The 21,793-nt window shown below is 37.9% G+C and overlaps 1 protein-coding gene across 1 annotated transcript; it reads left to right on the forward strand.

The window, feature by feature from the left end:
- Positions 1–869: 869 nt before the first annotated feature.
- Positions 870–21,262, forward strand: nudt4a (nudix (nucleoside diphosphate linked moiety X)-type motif 4a). The gene is made up of 5 exons (XM_041795857.1): positions 870–1,055; positions 9,449–9,559; positions 13,070–13,114; positions 13,399–13,486; positions 19,367–21,262. Exons 1-5 carry the CDS (start codon positions 957–959, stop codon positions 19,588–19,590), a joined length of 567 nt encoding a protein of 188 aa, XP_041651791.1. The 5' UTR covers positions 870–956; the 3' UTR covers positions 19,591–21,262.
- Positions 21,263–21,793: the final 531 nt, after the last annotated feature.

Below are 21,793 nucleotides of genomic sequence, written 5' to 3' on the forward strand. Positions count from 1 at the left end.
GTTTAGTATACTCTTTATTTAGAAGTAGGTATACTCCTTATACACACGTATGTATGCCCTGCAGTACACCACTGGTAACATGTTTGAAGTAATGAAGTGTGTGTGGTAAACACATGCTTAAAACTGGGGAGTATTAGCAACATCCAAAAGTCAGATTCTAGATGGCAATGCTTATTTCTGGTGATTATTGTGGCAATCAGTGAAATTTTAAAAACATATCTGTTATGTGGTCTCTTCTGTAGTGCTATGGAAACATGCAAGATGTATGTACCATCATTTTGTATGAATAAAAAGCATATTCTAAGTTAATAATAAAAAAAATTAACAGTTTGATAGATTCTGGTGAATAAACAGTAATTAAGATATACTTATCCAGTTTTTTTAACCAAGTTTGTGAGATTTTAACTTGGTCTGACACCTACCCTGCAACACTTGTTTCAGGCATTAAAAATAATACTACAGAGATAATCAATTTTGTTGGTTATGATCTGGTTCTATTTTGTGGTTCATACAGAAGCATCATGTTAGTCTCAGTCTATTTCAAAATCATCTAAAAACTCCCCACAGGAGCTGACTGAATTTAACTCCGTGTGGAGATAAAACTAGGCTGATGAAGTGTCGAGACATTTAAATATTTTCCTACAACAATAGTAGACCTATTTGATCATTTGTGGAGAATAGCTTTGAACAGATATGCGTATTTAGAAAAGGTTGAAGAGCAAGGGTTTCAGAAAAAAAAGCATAACTGATTAAACTATCAAAAAAGGTCAGCTTTTTCTCTTCCGGTTTGCAGCAGCTGTTGTAACTACGACAACCACAGACGCAAAAGGCTAAAGCGACGCGCGCGCCACTCCGTTGAAATCGTCAGAGCCCCTTATTTCAGCTCATGGTGACAACACGTATGCGCTTTTCCCGACTTCTGCCAGCGGCGTTTCCTGGTATTTGGTCGTTTATAAATGATGAAGTTCAAGCCAAACCAGACCAGGACGTACGACGGCGAAGGGTTCAAAAGAAGAGCAGCGTGTTTGTGCTTCAAAAGCGAGAAAGAGGACGAGGTAAGACGTATCGAAATATGCTTGCAGTTCTCTTCACTGAGGACAGGGCTTTTGCTATGAGTATTAATATAGTCCTCAAGTCACTCCTGCATGTGCTTAATATAAAACTATAGCTCGCTCTGTTTTATCAGGATACTTACAGACTCGGAGGACGCAGAGAGACTGTTCACGTGCCCATGACTGTTACGTTATGCAGAGGTGAATCTGACTTGATAAAGGAGACTAACAAACTGTTTTCCACATCAGAAACAATCTAGACCACCTACAAAAAGAGAGCAGTGTGTACAACAACCCAGATAGCTTTCCTGACTGTGGTATTATCACCATTCAACCCCCCCAAAAAATATATGGTAGTGTTAAAACAACTTAAAATGTCATTCAACTTCGCACATGAAAACAGCTTAGAGTTTTTAATTCTATTTCATGGATTAGTTGTTTTTTAGCTGGCGTTGGCATCAGCTGATAAGGTCATATCAACACATGTCATTGTGATCACTAATCCTTGCATCTCTGGCACTCTGCTGCTGCAGCATTTTACTATAAAGCTTTTGCGGTGATATTGTTTGCTCAAAATATTCTGTGCATATAGGAACTGCTGAAATATTGCAATAATAATGCCATTAAAGCTCCTGTGAGGATTTTTAGCTGGTTAGGTGTAATACAAAACAATTCACTGCAGTTTTTTTCTCTTTTTAAAAATCATTTTTATACTAAATATTCTTGATGAGTTATACGTTTCACTTTGAAATAAAAAAAAACCCACACATGTCCATGACAAAATCAGCAAAAAAAAAAAAAAAAACCCAAAACAATATCAAAGTTTCTCATCAGAGCTTTTACTAAAATAAGGATATCAGAGCTTGTCACAGACCCACTTCGCACTCATTATAATTGCTCTGTTTTAAATGAATGGACCTTTTTTGGTCGTTGAATATCAAATTTGACGTGTCTGAAATTTTAATTGAAATCAGAGATTTTAGTTAGGACTGAGAGAAGTCATGCACTGGTGCAGGGGGTGTCCTAGATCGTCATGTCTGCCCGGTGACGGAGGCCCTTCTCAGGACCACATGTGATATGAGGAGTGGGGGTCGTAGGGGCCTGCTGTGGGGGTGTGTTACACTGTGTGCTAGTGACCTATCGGCTGCAATTTATAGACACAAGGTGCAGGCTTTCTGCCCCCTGACAGATTTACTTTCTTCATACTGCCACCCTCTCCTCTTCACCATCACTCTCTCTTCCACTCTCACACTAAAGGTCGTTTTGATGTTGATTACTTTTGATTGCACCGGATGATGATGAAATAGTCTCAGATTTCTTGTCATGCTGATCTACTTTGTTCACACCATCTCTCCTTATGATTGCATGTGTCATGATTGGTGTGTCAAACTATCTGTCCAGTCTGCATGCCAGGTTTATAGCCACTTCCTCAACATATCAGCTGGAGTCCAGGGCCACTGGAGAAAGCCTGCATAAAAAGACTACATGGGAGGAATTCACAGTGTTTTTTCATTTTGTTGTCTGTTTTTAAATGTTCAGTAAAAGGAAAAATGATCTGATTATTCCCACTTTTTATATTTATTCACTGGTAACTTTCGGAGTTTGGCAAACAAAATGTTATTTCATATCTCTGGTTGATTAGTGGATCTTACAGGAAAGTTTTAACCAACAATACAGCTGGAATCAGAGTCAGAATGTAAGGAGAAATTTAAATCTGTAACATTATTAATAATTCTGGAGAAGTTGCAGACTCCTAGTCTAAGTTCATTAAATAAAACTCTTTGCAAATAAACAACAAAAACCTTAATGGTATAGGCTATATTTTATCATCACATTCAACATGTCAAAGTTATTAAATGTACCAAAAATTACAGCTTTTTATTCCCATTAGTCAAAGATAGTAAACGATCATTGTCAACAATCAGTTGCAACAAGTGACAAGCTTCAGTAGAAATGCAGTAATATTTGTTGAGTGACAGTGAGATTGAAAAGTGGCTTATGATCTGCCGCTAGGGGAGCAGTGACTGGAGGCTGAAAGCATCGCCATATTGTAGCAAAAACAGTTAACAAAAAATATTAAAATATGCCCTGAATGCTGGGGTGACCATGATATTATATGAGATCGCATTTTCTGTCATCGGTTGTTGCGACTGGCAAAAATGGCTAGACTAACTGTGCTAGTTGGGAAGAGCATTGCTATGAGTTAATACCAGCCAGGAGAGGAATTACTATAACCACAGATATGTCTGAAAACTGAAAATCAATTTTCCAACACACCAACTAGACAGGGGAGAAAAATGCATTGATTATTTTGTTATCACTATCATGATTCCCTCATGTTGTCAATAAAGAAAAAAAAAAGTGCATATTCTAAGTCAGTGTATGTGCAAGCAGGACCACTGGCAATAATTTGCATAAGCAACATGGCGGCGAAAGGTAAGGGCGTTGCTGGTGTGACAGGTGATCAACCCCCCAGTTTTCTGCCATATGACTCTGCTGGCTGCTACAACGCACTGTTCCCTCACTGGCAGGCCACAAGCCACTTTATGATCTCAGCACTACTGTATTTGTTCGCATTTTAATTTAACTTTAATGAAACCTGTTGTGGTATTTTGGTTTAGGTCTTTAGGCATTGAATCGAGTATCCTGATTGGGCTGGTAAATTGTACAACAGCACTGGAACTTTTTACTCAGTGTATCACCTCAGTCAGGTGTTCTGAATACTTAAGGTTAACATTACAGCAGACTGAGTGTGCACTGATTTATCGAGCCGTTACCTCTAAATACCTAAACAGAGCCTTATGTAACTAGATGTTTAGGCTGCTAAATTATGGCAAAAATCATAATCACAATTATTTTGAAAGATATTGATATAATCAAAAATGACTACTCCGATGTTGCATAATTTTTTAGAGGAGTACTGACAATACCTCAAATATTTACAACAGTTGTCAAACCCAGAGAAATTTTTCGTTTTCATAACTGTAACAGGATGTGTCTTGTAAGGGTGGCTGCCATGATGAAGCCACTGTGACAGACATGACGTGTTTATCGTTGCAGTTGAAACACTGGATGTTATGTTAAAGAACACTACATAGCAGTACTGTAAGCTGCCTTTCTCTTGCTGCATCTCATTCATGTTTTGTGCTGCTTGCTTGTGATAGACCACAGTTATTCTCTGAATTCAATCGCCCAAGCTCACCCTGTAACCTGGACACCTCCAGTTGTGCAGTTTTTTTGTTTCACCACAGAGATTTCGTGCTAATACTAATTAGCAGAGCATAACATCTACCTATACAAAATATTGTTGCTGAAATGTCAATTGACCATCATTTGACGAATCAGTGCAAAGCATTTTTAATGCTGTGCATGTTATGGTGCTGCCTCTCATTTCCGTTTTCAAAGAGGGTATCGGTAATGCTGTAACAACAGTGACATTGAGTGGTAAAATCATCAGTAACATGTAGTAATACAGTAGGCTACTTTATTGTTGGACGACTGGGATTATTAACAAGTGTGCATCCCAGGAAGGTCATCATAGATTTCTAAGGAATGGACATTTTCACAGGGACATACTGCTGTCACCAAACAGCCGGCAAAACCCTCTGCTGCTCATCATCTTTTGAGTTATCCTGCCATTCTAAACAATTCATCCTGACAGCCATAATTTACAGAGGACTTTAGGTAGTAGTTTTAAGGTTCAAGTTATAACTTAAGCTAATGTTGGAGCTGTCACTGCTGGTGTAGAAAAGAGTAAACTCCACTGTAAGCTACGTTTAAACTAAGCTACTTTGAACTCATTCATAGCTGGTGCAATCCATCACTGGTCATCAGTAACAATAGACACAAAGTAGCAAAAGTGCAAGAGAATGTGAGGGTGGCTCGTCAACAGGCCAGTTTCCATTATTATGTGAAACTAGCTGAATTTATGAATCAATAAAAGTTAAAAAAAGATGCTTTCAACCTGAACATCTTGACTCATGAAGCTTAGTATGAGTCCAACATCTATAACAGTGTTTTATCTGTGATTGTGATAAGGTGTTACATTTCCTCTCTCTGAACTCTCTGTGAGGGGTGTGTGATGTTTGGAGCCCGTCTGGGTCATTAACCTCTTCTACTGAGCTCTTTTGTTGTCATATAGAAAGGCAACTGCTGATCCAGAGGGTTTTGAGTGCCTATGTGATACACATGGCACTCCTGTGAAACTGCATCTGTGTACTGTATGTTGTATTTGTGTCAGTGAGAAAACAGTCATTGCTTCTGCAGCACCCAGACCTTACAAAGTTTAAAGGGCCCATTTCATGTTTTGCATGCCACGTTAATAATTTGCCAACAGCATCAAATGCATGTTGGAGATTGCAAAATAAATGCAAGGCCTTTAGTTCTTAGTTATCAATGTCACTTTTTGGAGGTCTTTTTTTTTTTTTACTTTTCCACTTTGGGATGACATGGGGGTTGTTTTTTTATACTCACCATCTTCTACAAGAAATTAGTGAATGTATGGGGAGAAGTATTGGGGTAGAATCACTACATCACTACATCCACTTCTCTCTCGTGATCCCTCGTGATTTTCATGCCTCACATCATGCATGTTACATTATAGACACAGTGAAAACAAGTGCATTGTGCCACACAAATAGCCGTCTGTGCAAAACACAACACGGCGTGCAACACAGGCACGAAGTCCAAGCTTATAACATGGTCGCAAATGGATACATGACTGATTTAAGCTAAACCTAGAGGCAGATAATTTGCCTCGAGGATTTTTTTTAATTGAATCACTCAAATAATTCGAAGAACCGTTTCAGCCCTAAACCAAACACAAATATTGACGGTCACCCAAGTTAAGAATGAGTCAGCAGAGTTTATGAATGCAGAATAGAGAAAAAAGAAAGTCTTGTAAAACCCTCATCCATTTAAGTGTTTATCAGGAGCATATAAACAGGAGTTCATTGTGAGCTTTAAGGTGGAGTTGTACTGAGTAAAAACTCATGTTGAAGTGGGTGTTTGAAGAAACTCAATAAACAGGCAGGCTGACAGAGCAGAAAAAGTTTAAATGAAACTATCTGAGATTTCTTTTGAATTTTATCTCACTCCTGACCTGACCTGCTTTCAAAAAGAGAAAGTGCCAAGCCACACAGCGTGAGGTTTCACTCATCACTGTCATTCCTTTGCAATTGAGACCAACTTTGACAGCAGTGAAGATGTTGTCACTGGCGGTTTTGCAAATCCGCCATGCTTCCACTATCAGGTCTCAGCAGGAATGCAGACACACTATAACGTTGGTAAACCTCAGCCTCGACTGTTGTGTTTGCAGTTTGTGTTGAATATACAGAAAGATTGATCTTCTGTGCTGGTTTTCCCCCAATCTGTGCTTAGTGAGAGACATTAAGGGGTTATACACATAGTGGTAGAGACAGTTCTGACTGCACATGTCAGGCAGCGTTCAGAAAGCATTCACACGTGAACTCAATGTGGGTCAGTGTGATGCCAGATAGTGTTTAAGGTCAAATGACTGCATCCCCAAAGGGGCAGCGTGCTCAAAAAAGACCAAACTGCATGTGCCTGAGGTCAGTTACACATAGTGTGGCTTTAGTTTGATCACTTTAGACAGGACTTTTGGTTTGCAAAACATTTAGTTATATTGAAAGGCTCCTCATGTTTTTGAATTTGATCAACTCTTTTACCAAACCATACATAGTTTTAAGCATTTAAAGGTGGTCATAGACTTGATGTTTTTATCACAATTTAACCAGTGTAAAATTTTGAGGTTTTTAATGCAGTTGTTTAATTCTTGGGATGTATCAGTACAGTTACCTCATGATTTGATACATATCACTATACTGTGCTCTTAATGTTGTTTTTTCTTAAATTTACAATAAGATTGGAGTTTCAAATCCACTTCCCAGAGTATGTTATTAAAATGTTTTGGCATCTCAAGCTTTGCACTGACACCACGATGTATCATGTTGGTTATGCTATTTAAGACGTTCATTAGTCTTTGCTACATTTGCCCACTGTTTTTGTCTTGTCCATTATGTGCATTCCTCAAACAATGCTCTGGTTTTGAAACAAGATGTGTTATAAACCTCAGATGTTCACTTGATTACGCACAATATTATCAGCCTGATTTTGGTACTAGCAGATATTATCTGCCAATACCAGTATTTGCCTTTTTAAGCTATCAAAATTTCAACTATTTACATTTGATATTTTGGCTGTGAATATCAGCATATATTGACTGTACATATGCAGACCACTTTTAACGGCTTTTCTCCCTTGTTAGGTCATAACTGTACATTGAAAGGAAACTGAGTGTACCATTGAGTAAATAAACCTTGTGGAGTCCTGGTTTAACTGCAAACACCGCATGTTAATGACAACAAGAGACAGGAAGGGACAAAAATTGCAACAGGCAGAGAGCTCAACTACTGTACTTTAGCTAGTAGATCTACAAACTCAATACAGTGAAAACAGATGGTACTAAACATACCAGCAGAGTAACTGCATGTTGGGACTCCAATACTGGCCAATCAGAGTGACTAGACAAAATGAGGTAGTAGGCATGCACAGCTCCAGCATTACCCTGAGCTCTACTGGCTAACAGTGCCGAGTGAACAGCAGAGCTTCTCTGTGAATAAAATTCATACTGAAGTCGGTCAGGAAACATTTAAAAATATCTCTGACAATACAAGCTTTCAGTGTAGCTCTAAGGGTCCAGTTCTGATTAAACTGCCGCTATTCTACAGCTACATCCAAGCTAATTGCCACCACGGGAGCCACCGTAGAAAACATCAAAAAACCCCACCCGTTATGATCGCAAACTCATGTTGAAGCAGTGTGGGAGAAGAGCAAAAACATCTACTGCATTGTTCTCCTTAAATAGTGCTGATTGGTCTGGACTGTTTGGGTTCAGCACAAACATTGTGAGGCTTTGCAAGATGGGTTTGCCTGATGACAGACGAGGTGGCTGGCAAATCCATCTGCTTTGAAAGGTTAGAAATCATCATACAGGAGTGTGAATTTACCCTTTGTCCCTTTTTGGAGACTCCTAAAATCACAGACTGCAGGTTTTATACTGGGGCAACTTAAATTTGGTTTTAATGTGCTTGGAATCTCAACGGTGTTGGAAATTAGGAAATCTCAATGTCCTTTCGAAAATATATAAAGGTTTGAAATTTCAGAATTAACCGTTTTTACGCACATTGTTACCCAGCTTATTACATGGCTTTTTCTTATTTAGGAAACCACCAAATGTTGATTTGGAAATTATGTTGAGGATTTAAAATGAGTTATATCCTCTGCTTAAGAAGTAGTCTGCTGGTATTTTAGTAAGAGCTGTGTTTACTCTGTTGCCCTATAAAATGAGCCAAACTAACTTCATTACTCACATTGAACTGGCCATTTTCACTGATGGTGAGTGAGATGATGTAAACAGATTTGCATGAATCAGCACAGCTCCTGAGTGAGTCTCATCATGTTGAAGTCTGCTGACATTTTCTTTCCCTCTCACTGGTCGTAAAACTGGTCATGTCCCATACCCTGTTCCATTATGTGTTAACCTAGTGTGCTACCTTCAGTTTTCTGTCATTTCTTGTGGTTTTTGTGTCTTTTTACCTCTTTTCAACGCTCCTTTCTTTCTTCCTTCTCTCACAATAAAAACCTTAAATTGAATTAACCAGACTTATTTCCACTGATTAGTATGATTACTGTATATCTCCTAGTTTTAAAGATTAGATCTCTGTCCCTAGAAATGATAGTGGTCTAAAGCCTGAGATCTCACCTGGTGGGTCAGGACCTAAAAGTCGGTCGCAAGTCCATTTTCAGTGAGTTGCAGATGTGTACCTGGCAAAAAATCTATAATGTCCGTTTATCCTTAAAAACATTTGGTTACAATTGAAAAACTTCAAGAAAATTGGGTCACAATTTTTCATTAGCTATGTGGTGGTGTGTACCAGACAAGCTGATAACTGCTAGTTTATGGGGATAGCAGACTGTTGTTGTGCTTAACTGCCCAATCAGAATCAAGGATTTAACACATCCGTGTATCAAAATCAGATAGTGCCCCCAGTTTATACATGTAGAGTAGGAACACGCGGCTGATGGATGAAAAATGACATTCTCATTTATTCTTAAATTATTGTTGCAAAGAGTGTGACGCGCCCAGCAGCCCAGTCTACACCATGCTCAAACTTAAGGAAATAACTGAAATGACTGACTTGAATGGCATTTTAAATGTTTTTTTTACACCCCTGCTGAATGAAAAGCACCACAATCACCAGCCACAAGACATGTTATCATGATGAAGGACTCTAAAGTTGAGCATGCCATAGCCATGTTTTTGGCAGCCTTAACTCAGCTGCCAGACACCTGATGAAAGCCTTTCTCTTTGGAAGGTGCTACTGGTGAGCAGCAGTCGGCATCCAGACCAATGGATCGTGCCAGGAGGAGGGATGGAGCCTGAGGAGGAGCCCTGTGGGGCCGCTGTCAGGGAGACGTATGAAGAGGTGAGATTAGAAATAGACATGTAGAGTTATACATGATGAAACTGTGTGTTTTGTGGTTCAGGGTAATTTATTAAAGATTATTTTGGGGCTTTACCACTGATTTTGTATATATGACTCAAATGCTATACTCTAATACTGTATCCGCATGTTTTACTATTTTTGAAAGGGGTTTGTGGAATCCTGACTCAAGTTTTAAAAGTGGTGGGAGAAAATGTCAGTACATCAATATACTCTATCACCGTCTTGACTTGTAGGATACATGTATTGAACACCAAATATAGATACTGTAGGGAAAAAAGGTGCTGTGAACAGATTACCTGCAAATTTGACTTGGATAATTTTCAGAAGAAGCAGAATAAAAGAAGATTGACCATGACCTCAGTTTAAAAGTGCTTGTCAACAGTTTATTATTATTAGGTTACAAAAACTGACTATGATAGTTCTGTACATTTATTTGTGTTTTCTTGATTAAAGGAATATCACCAAGAAAACATGAAACCAATGTAAAGGAATTCTGTCCTGGCATTTGCTATATCTGTAGACATGGAAATGTTACCCTTTCCTTACCATTGTTGTTGACAAAGCTGGTATTTAACCCTGCCTCTTCTTGATTACTATTGGTCACTAAGGGAGAAGTGGCACTGGTAAGTGCAGCTCTGTTTTGAAAGTTAAGCTGTTGTCAGCTGAAAGCATGGTTATGAAAACCAATTGACATCAAAAGCATATTTACACTCTGGTCGCTGAGTCCTGACAATCCTGGACTACATTGTTTTTGTATTGTAAATTAACATTGCCCATGCAAAAAACATTGCTGTGGACAAAGGTCCTAATGTTCGACAGTAGGGAAATGAATTTAAGAGATAAAGCAGATAAAGCATGACATAAACAAACAGCAGCAAGAGCTGGTGCAGTTATGGAGGAAGAGATTCCTCAGAAGCTGTACACGCGCACAGCGGCTATGTCACGTGTTTTGTTGCTCTGATTGGCACGTAGAGATGTGACAGACAGAGCGTTCACCCAATCACACTCTGAGTTTTTTTCAAAGCCTCTGCCTTTTCTCAAACGTTTACTATTGAAGCTTTTCCAGATGGATGTGTGAAACAAATCCAACTGGTGTGTCAGGTTAGATGAGAAGTGAACCTGACCCCAAAAACCTAAAGACCCTAAAATAAGGTTCCAGAGCCCAGGGACTCCCACTGAACCTGAAGGTGTTTGAAGCATAGTTGAATACAGGTTTGCACCCTTAAGAAGAGTCGTGTGCAGGCTTACATTTTAGGATTTTAAAACATCTCTTTCATTTCAGCATTTATCTCATCAAATGAACATGATTTTATTTTACATTTAAGTAATCGTATGCATATATTTTCCTTTTTTTTAATTATTATTTTAAAATTATTTTTAAATATTCTTTCAGGGGGTCCTGACCCCCATGTTGAGAACAACTGCTTCAGTTAATTCAGTATATGGTATCATATCATGCATCATTAAACAATTGTCTTAAAATGTATCTGTTATTGCAGAATTACTCTATTGTGAAAATACCATTATTATGGGCCTATTCTTGTGTATTATATTATATTGTGAGTTACCATGTGACTCCAACCCAAGTCTTTATTGGGCAGGGAGAGAAATATTCAGAGATAATGCATAGAGAAGGCCTGTAAATTGTCCTGCGGTTTTGTGAAGGGGCTGTTGGTGATTTGCCAGTGTTTTTTCGGAGTGAGCTGTGAGCTTCTGCCTTGGATAGTAGTGTGCTGACAGCTTTGAAGTATGGCAATGACATTTAGGAAGGGTTTCCAGTTACCCACATCCTCCTGTGCCTCCCAGACCAAACATGTGGCTGCTTATGTATAAGCCTCACAACAACTACTATGACGAGCCATCCAAGTAAAACGTGTTAAATATCCTGCTGACAAGAAAAAAAATTCTTCTGAAGTTTCTGCATCATTCAGTATGATTTACTTTGAAAGTGATATCCTTAAGTAAGTTTTTGTAATGTTCTGTAAGGAATAAAAGATGAAAAAAATTTAATCACAAATACAAACACAACGGTGATAAATCTCTAATCTTCTATTATCACTTACTTTAGGTATAAGATGAAGGAGTTTCATGCTCAAGTTCTTTCCAATTACACTCATACAAGATGGGTTTGAGTATCTAATGTGTCCACACACATAAACTGATGAAATTCCAGTATGCTTACAATCATACCACAGCAGTCAAATGGCATAATTTCTTAAGGGGGGTTGATGTGCTCTGTTTTGCAGAAAGGATGTGAAGCAGTCCCACAAAATTAAGATAAAATGAAACTTGTGCATTAAGGTACAACCAAAATAGGTATGTTGATTTCTAATATATTTACTTCATAAATAAATGAATATATGGAAAGATAAATTTAAAATCCGTGTGCACCACCAGTTTCAGGCAGAGTTCAAATTGAAAGCTAGTTTGAATTTTGTCTTATTTTTAGTCTTTATGTCAAATGGCGGCCCAGGGGCCAGATGTGCCCCCCCCACTCCTGTTGCCTTCAAGTTAATTTCAAATATCCTGAAATTGTACAAATGAGGACAACCTACAATCTGCCATTAAAACATCAACATAGGTACATGTATTGATTATCTTTGATTACTAGTGTATGTTCTTAAAATTAGAGATGCAATTGGCCTTAACTGTTTTAAAAAACACTTTGTATGCATTGTTCCGTGCATTTGTATAATAACCTGGATGAAAATAAAAACACTAAAATAACCACACACTTTTATGTTCATTTCATTACAAAGAAACACTTTATATTGGCTTGTCATGATATATAAATAAAGCATTACTTTTTCATGATGAAAGCTATGTATTTTTTCCTTTTTTGATAAAAGTAATTAAAATAAATACATGTTTTTTGAGAATATTTCACAATTTGCAGAGGAAAATACAGAGAGGCAAGTTTCATTACCATGCCTCTCTGTATTTTCCTGCACATTTCTAAAAAAAAGTTATTTCTACATGCACCCGAAGCAGTTTTTCAAACTGAAAAATCCTTGCAGTCACTCCTCATTTTTTCATAAAGATGAATCCTGTACAATTTATTTAAAACACAATGCAATCAAGTCTTAAATCCCTACATGACCCACGTGTTTTCCCTTCTTCCCTACAGTACATGCCTATGAGTTCATGACGTTTTGGTGCTAAATTCAGCAGTCAAAGTAACAAACTGTACACAAGCAGAAATGGATCTAGACCTGTGTGGTGCATATGTACTCTGTCTTGTCATCCTGTCACTCAGACTATGTTTAGTTCCCTCCATGATGTCTCACAGGAGCATGTTGACTCTTGAACAAGGCCACAGAGTTTCCCGTCCTTTTATGAAATGTCTAACTTGAAAAAATGTGAATACTTATTTGAAGAAGCTGATCCTATGGTGTGAATTTTGTTGCTGTTAACAAAAGTTTAATAACACTGTTATGGCTCCAGCATTAATCTATTGAATGTCTCTTGATTAGTTTTCTGTGTTTTCAGGCTGGTGTGAAGGGAAAACTTGGCCGTCTACTTGGGATTTTTGAGGTAAGCTTGTCTAACCATTAGGGAGAATTGTAATAAATTCTCACTTGGCATATAACACATTATACAGCACTGTTTAAATCCTGTATCAGCTTTACTGGTAACCCTACTAACATGCCGAGGATGCCTCTTTAGGCAGCTTACTGCCTGTGAACTTCCAGCTTCCAGCTGATTTATTCTTGTATGCTCTATAATTAACTTGATGTCTTCACAGTACAGGGGAGCTCTGCATGCTTTGTATTTACATTTATCTTGCATTAAAATGAAGGTGTGTCTTTGCCTTACAGCACAATCAAGACAGAAAGCACAGAACGTACGTGTACACCCTCATAGTGACAGAGACTCTGGAGGACTGGGAGGAATCTGTCAACATTGGTATGCCTCTTAAGTTTTCACACAAGTAATGTTAGAAGGAATAACTGACCACTTTAGAGTAATTATACTTTTAAAAGTAATCCATTATATTAACACATTACTGAGAAAATAAACCCTTAGAGTACCTTTGCGTCACCAAACATTAAAAACCCTTAACTACTCATTCCACCTGTTGGTTATAAAAATGGCACAATTGACACCTGCCTTTGAATGTGTCAACTCTACCATCATTCTACAGCAGTGGTGGGTAGAGTACACAGTCACAGTACTCAAGCAAAATACCTGTTACTTAACAATAGCAATTACTCAAGTAGAAGTAAAAGTACCCATAAAAATAAGTACTTGAATAAGAGTAAATAAGTATCTTATTACAAGACTACTCAAGTAGTGAGTAACTTCATGAGCGACTTCATTTTGTGCAATTTATTAAAACGTATTGCATCATGACAAACTATTCAGGGGTAGTAATGTAAATTGCACATTGTCATAAATGAAGTATCATAACTTGCCAAAAGTAAAAGAAATAAAAAACTTAATACATAAAGCAGCAGTCAGATTATGTTTGTTAATCACAATTATGGGATGAAAAATTTAATATAATGAGAAAAGAACAAACTCTTTCTCTCATAATAGTTATCTTATTTCTACATGGTAATTTTAATCTCACATAAATGAATTTGTACCTTGCAGTTCTTACTTTTTAATCACATTATATTCATTTTATCATGTGTTTATGATTTTTGGCTCATATTTATGAAATTAATCTTATAAACTGGCCTCATTTCTGACTTGTTGCCCTTTTTTATTTAATTTTGACTTTTTAGCTCCAATTTAGGAAGTTTTATCCTGATTATCACTCAACAAATTTGGCCTACTAGCCCCACGTTATAACCATGTTAGGTATAATCACTGATATAAGAGATATGCCACACGCACATGATAATGGTATCACTTACGACGTAATGTTAAATAATGCCATGTAAAATCACAATTTTGGCAGAGTTGCATAGGTGATTACACACGTGCCATCATTTATTACTGACACAACTCTGTCTTTGCAGTCTGCAAGTTAAACCAGAAATTTTGAACTTATATGTTCAGCTAACTAGCAGTGTAGTCGTTAGCTTGTTTAGCTTACTTACCATAACATGCTTTCTTTCTGCTGTGAGAGCTCAGCTGAGTGTTAAAAAATACTTAATGAAAATAAATTATAGACGAGTGAAATTAGCGACCAGTGCATGCCCAATGTAACCGAGTAGAAGTATCGTTTTTTTCATAATGAATGTGACGGAGTAGGAGTAAAAAGTTCTCTGCTCATTAACTACCCTCAGAAGTAGGATTAAAAAAAAAAAAAACGACTCAAGTACATGTAACGGAATACATGTAACGTGATTTTTCACGATTTTGAAGATTAATTTTATAAACTTAGATATGTTTTTCAGGACTGAAATTTGATTGTCATACTAAAAAAACACTAAAATTCAGATTTTTGTGATAACTTTACAGGGACTTTAAGGTCAATATTTGCTTGAAACTTGTGGATATTTGGTAACTTGGTAATAAAAGCCCTAAGTAAGGGTGCTCTGCTTAGAAGTATTTTTGATGCTTTTAAAGGGTGAGATTAATATAACAGAGGCCCCAAGAGTTGAGACATTTGCAATATATATAGTGCTTATGAAATTTATTAGACCACCCTAACCCTAACCAAAGTAAGGTTTATGCTACAGCTACCCTAAATTAACAGCACTGGTAATTATCAAAATCATTTTTTATGTTTCTGCAATGGTTAATACATCAATATGTACAAGCTCTTTAACCAAATTATCATTGTTATCCATGAATTTTCAAATTTACTGATTTACAAAACACCTGAAAAAATAGTAAAGCACATTAATATTTCTTGATTAATATGTCCAATTATAGTTATTTACTTGCATTCCTGAAGAGAAAAATGAGTTTTAGTGGTTGAATGTTATGCTTGATTAATTTCTGACTTGTCAGAGAAGCCCAGTGAGCCAGCTCAAATTTGTGTGAATTCAGTTTGAAATCCCTCATTCCTTTTCAAAATGGTAAAACGTGGAGAGCTCACTGAAAATGAAAGAGTCCGTATCAAAGCACTTCATGATGCTGGATGGTCTTTGAGACAAATATGACAGGTGGTCTAATAAATTTTTTAAGCACTGTATGTCAGGCCTCTCAAGCTTTGAACTGAAATGCCTATAAGGTTGTCAAAATCTTTCATAATTTGCTACTTATTAATCATGTTTCAAAACAATTAAGTCTGTATTATTATAATTGTTGATAGTAAGGAAAAATACTAAAGCTTTTTAACTTTTACATTTAACATCTATTTTAAAGGTGCGTTAAAGAGGAATGAAAGAATAAAAATCGGCAGGCAAACTCTTGCACACTGTCTACATCAATGCAGTTCTGTAGTTAAAACAGTACACATTAGTTTCCTGTAGTTTATGATAATTGAAAACAAGATATTACCCATTATTAGGTCTTGTGGACTTCCATCTGTTGTTATGGCTCCAAAACAGATATAAATATTTATTTTGTTTTATTTTTTTTTCTAAATTTTGATGTAAGGTAGAATTTTGTTCTACAAACAAGGACAGGGATGCTCCAACTTTCTTGTGTGCATCCTTAAGATTTAATAAATGTGTATTTCCTAACTAATTGAACACTTGAAGAGCTCAATATAAGTATTATATATCATGAAAAGTTTAAATATGCATTTTCCCTTTTCTTGCATTCGTTTTTCTTTTTTTTTGAGAAGCAGTTTTTGGTTTTCAATAGCGTAAAAACATACAACAAAATCCCAGATTACCATGACAATATAGACCTAAATCAAACATTCATACATATCAGATCATTGTTCTGATCATGTTGTTTCTGTCATACAGAGGACATTTTAACCCTTTAAACAAATTCAGTAGATTTGTTTTTATATTCTCACTATTTTGTTACATCTGATCTAGTCATTCTTGTCTTTTGCAATGAGCATTTTCAGTGTTTTATTGATCAAAATAATCAGTAATAAATGAACAAAAGTTTCCCTGGATACTTAAAAAGTCAGATGTGAGCTATTTCTCACTATCCTGGATAAAAAAAAAATCTGCATTATTTATACAGTTCATGTGCAGAAATAGAGGTAATTCTGTTCAGAAGAGGGAGGAATGTTTGCTGTGCCCAGTTGTTTTCCAGTTATCGTCGCTCACCATGGCCCCCTCCTTACTTGTCCTCTCCTGCTCTGAGTGAGGACTGTGACTGAGTGGAAAGAGCTCACCGCTAGCTCAAATGAGTCTTGTGGTGGTACGCTTCAGGGTGTAAACACGTCCCACACCCCTTCTGATAACCACAGGCCACGCCGAATTCCTTTCCCAAACGGCCACCATCTCCTCCCATTGGAATTGAACAGGAGGAGACGATGGGTTTACAGTAATGTATAAATAACTCCCAACTGAAGTTTTACTGGATGGATTATTTTTGTGGAAGGTTTGGTGACACATAAACACAAACAGAAGTAGGTCAGGAATGTCATTTTCCATCTGGACTTTGGTGTTGCAGTCTGGTGAAGTAACAGAATAGACAGCAGTGCAAGACAAACCTTCGATCATTTTAGAGCAAAGACATCACTCCTTTAAAGACCAGAATGAATTTGGGGCGCTGATAGCCAAGTGCAGTGGCTCTCAACTGGTGGGTCATGAGTGTATGTGGATGGTAGAGTGTAACTGAAAGCAGGGATGTATTCAACTAGGTGACTACAAAATTGATTGTCTTCCCTCCATAATTGGTCAGTTAAATAAATGATTCATTTCAATCATTTCAAGCTGTAATACAGCCACACACTACTAGCCAAGGCTGTACCTCTGGTTAATGGGACCCCTCACAGATGTCATCTCACAGAAGCAGAACAATTTGACAATATTTTAATCTGAAAAATGTAGTAAAGTTGAAATAAAATACAACTACTTGTCTACATCAGTGCGTCACCCCATTCAGCACTCAGACAGTGGGTGATGCAGGTTTTGTGCTGGTGTTTTGGTTTAACAAGTTACCATGCTAACTGGAGACTTTCAGACAGAAGTGTTTGTTATTGTTGTAGGTACAACAATGTTAAAAAATCCTTTTGAATCTTCATTTGTGTACTTTTGTGGTAAAATGTCAAAATATACTTATCACATACAGTAAAGTCATGTGCATAAGTTTTAGGCATGTAGGGTGCAAAGGATTCAAAATGGGCCCAGTGTGCCACAATCCAGTGCTGGAGAGGTGGGGGTAGTGGCTGTAGTCAAGCTTGACACATTTTGACAGGCATGTGTGTTGCTTGGCTGCCAAGGTCAAGTTCGATGGTATGTTTTTTTGTCTTGGCCTTTGCACACGTGGGAATACACACAGAAAGTGCTGGCAGTGTTTGGACTCTTGGGACATCCACAACCAGGGGCTCATGGCCACAGGATCAGGAGAGCCACATCCATTTCCTGGGAGGGGTGTAGTTGGGGGAGGAGTCAGACAGCCCATAAAAGTTTAAAGCCACGGACACAGAAACACCTCATTCTGAGCAGGGCTGAAACAGAGGGGTTTTTAGACATACAGCAATCCAATACTGGAGGGTTTTTTCAGCAGACTTCACAGGTATGTTCTTGGGACCTCTGAAACCAATTTAAACTTTTATTAAAAGGGTAAGATATGTAACCTTTAACATGTGGACTCTAGATTTTTCAACAAATTATTTTTCCATGCCCCTGGTAATATTCGGACAGATCAAGAAGGGTGCCCAGGGTTGTGTCAGTCCTCCCTCCCGCCTGATGGTGCCCTCAGGCAGCTTACTTGCCAAATCTATGCCTACTTCAGCCTCAGTTTTTAGCATAAACATGCCTAAAAGTTCTGCGCAGTACTGTATATATTTTAATGAAAAGCTGAACAAGGAGGAATTTGAGAGGACTTGTGTTTTTTACCATTTGATGTAACTGTGACAACCACTGGACTTGAGATATGGGAACATATGCTGGTTCAGAACTTCAACCCTGGCTCCTGCCTCCTGGTGGCCATCATCCAGGCCTGCACCACGCCCATGCCCTGTCTCTCCAGGTATCCTTCCAGCTGACTCCTCCAGTATGTGGCTGGCCCTGATGTCTGGACCAGCCCACTGGAACCTGTGCACCCACCCTGCAGTTAGCTGGATCAGGTGTGGGAAAGCACACAAGGTGCCTGTAGAAGCCACTGGTGTGAGAGGTGTGCTGACTGAAAGTCCCCAGTTAATATAGCTTGTTAGACCATAATACTGGCTGTTAAGAGTTGGTTTACAACAGCGCACTACTGTTAGACAGCCCAAAAATGTTAATCTGGGCCTTACTTTTCTTGTTTTGCACATCTTGTATTGGTTGTTGTGTGTTCTTTAGCTAATTGATGTGATGTTTTGTGGCAGAATGCAACATGGTTGCAAAGAGCCACATGTTCCTGTGGCTTTTAAAATAACCATCAATTTTATTCCTGAAGAATGTGATGACATTGCTTCAAATAACAAGACATAGTATGGTTTCAGTATGGTTCCACACTGTTTAGTTGTGCTGAACTAACTCTAATCTGTTTTGACTCTTTTAACTTTGCTTTTTCTTACCTTTAGACTAAAGTTAAATAGTCTAAATTAAAAAATTTGTTTAGTTGGACAGGGAGATGAGCACAAGGAACATCCCCAATTTTTTAGTTCAAATGGTTGCAAAGCAAACAACTTCTGTGACAACTTTTCAGTGACTCCAAGAACTTGAAAACCACCAGGTCAATTGGCTGTTATATTTCATAAATGTTAAATTTTAAGTGTCATGGGGAAAAACATCAACCTTGTGTTCTTTTCTTTCGCTGATTGTCTCACAGGTAGGAAGAGGATGTGGTTCAAAGTGGACGAAGCCATCAGAGTGCTGCAGAGCCACAAGCCTGACCACGCAGAGTACCTACGCACACTCACAAACACCTGCAATCCCATTCGCAGTCCTGTTTGCAGCCCGACCAATGGTAACACCCCAAGCTCCCATGTGATGGACAACAACACACCTCACTATGTTATGCACTCCAGCGGCTCAGATCTAGTCAACAGATAGGATCGTCACCACCAGCGAGCAAGTGCTGTAAGAGGAGATGAATATGGACACTCAGAGACTTCTGCATTGATTGCGTCATTAGCACAGCCTCCAACAATATGGACGTCTTTGAAGATGACATGAAACCATTTTTAAGTGGGCTTGAAGAGTGCCGAAATGTTTTCTGGGCATAATTAAGATACTATGTTTTTTTTAACAAACAAAACCAGCTATCATCCAAGTCAAACAGATGAAGGATTTTTTTTTTGTGTTGCTCATTGAAGTTCCCTTTTTTGAATATCATTGTACCATGTTTTTTGTGGTTTCCTGGGGAGCAACACTGGGAAGGGTTTTGTTTTTAAAGGAAGTTATTTCCTAATAGTGACTCAGTGCCAAATAATGCTCTTCAGTGAGCCATTTTGAAAAGGAGTGGCAGCATTTGTAAATTGTTACAACTCTTTTTGAGAGTAAAACTCTGTTTTTTCAGAAGACAGCTGAAACAAGAGGAAACAGCATTACTCCTTTAATTATGGCTGTATAGTGCACACATGTAAGTGCTAATCACTGGTAACCGACAAAGACTCTGACCGCTATAAGGAAATTGAGAATTACAGTATTTAGCCCTTTCTCAAACACTTTTATTTGTGAATTTATGTCAGTTGTGCCAGTATCAGTTGAATGCAAATCAACATGAAAGGATATTTATCAACTACCAACGTGAAACTTTGCTAGTGTGCCAGAAAAATGCAGTATGCAAAACTACAAAACACTGCACCATATCAGTAATAATATATTCTTCTAAGCTACCTGTTATTTTTAGGGCTGTTTTAAGATTATTTTTTTTAAATCCAATTCATCTCAGAAATTCAGTAGTTCATTACAATTAATCAAACCCTTTTTATCACAGTTTGAAACTCCACCATTTTGAATTCAAAACTGTTTAAGTATCCCTTTGGATTTTTCTACTGCCTCAAACTAAACTTAACTTAAGGGTTGTTGAATTCCTGTTTTGACACAGACCTGCTTTTATATGTAGATGGAAGATTTTAACATGAACTTTATCACAGAAAAGGGGGCTTGTTATGTATCTGAAAGGAAATGAGGGGACAGTGAAAAGGTAAGTCTTTGATAGCACAATGTGCAATTGTGCTGTACGTGACTTTTAAAGTGAAATGAGGCCTTAAGGAGCAGTAGGAGGCTTATTTTTCATCACTGTGGCTCCAGAGATGCTACAGCAGTTTAACAAAAGTGTATTGAAAGGGACAATAAAGCATGAGATTAGTGTACTCATTGTGGGCCTTGATAAATTGCGATTAGCTCTTTTAATCTTGACAGCCCTAGTTATTTTTAAGGTGAATTTGAAATATGATGGCTAATTGGTGACAAACAGTGTTAGTAAGGCTTTTTTTTTTTTAGGAAGGGCAAAGTGTTGGAGTCTGATTCTTTTACGTGCCTTTGTAAACAGTTTTTTTTAAAGGTCACATATTATGCAAAATACACTTTTTCAGGCTTTTCTAACAAAATTATCTGCCCCTTGCCTGTCTACAATCCCTACTAGAATCAGAACCCCCCTTCTCTTTTTCCACCTCTCAGAAAATGTGTGCTAAACAAGCTGTTCTTAGATTTTCCCCTCATGATGTCATGTAGGGAGTTAGCACTGCCCCAGGTTTGGTTGGCCCTCCCTGCTTGGAAGAAAGTTCCACCCTTCTTTCCAACCAGGAGAGCCACATCTATTAAGCCCATAGACTGTAAAAAGAATTGGACAAAGCCTATGTGACGTCAGCCGTTTGATTACAATAGGCAGACTCAAACAGCTTTTGAAGCCAATCCGTGGCGGCCTCCACATTGAAATCACTGTCTCAACCGAACTTTGGATCAACCTAACAGCCTGCCCACTAACTAACAATTGTGCTCCAAAATTTCATCCCCCACCCCCATACAGTGAGAGGTCATGAAGACATTAGCTAATGAGACACGTTTGGTTTTTGAACGAGGCTGTGAACCAGTTTATTTCCAGTGTAAAAAACAGCTGTGTTCATGCAGCCAGCCTTAAGTGTACACTGGCAGTATTGCAATTTTTTCACTTCCACATAGGCTTCATGTTTGTAGTCAGGAGGTGGAGTCAGACAGCTCATTTACATTTAAAGTTACAGACACATTAACAGCTCATTTTGAGCATGGCTAAAATACAGGGATTTTTAGACATGCAAAAATCCAATACTGG

This window comes from Cheilinus undulatus, linkage group 9 (assembly GCF_018320785.1).
Source record: "Cheilinus undulatus linkage group 9, ASM1832078v1, whole genome shotgun sequence".
Taxonomy (NCBI): Eukaryota; Metazoa; Chordata; class Actinopteri; order Labriformes; family Labridae; genus Cheilinus; species Cheilinus undulatus.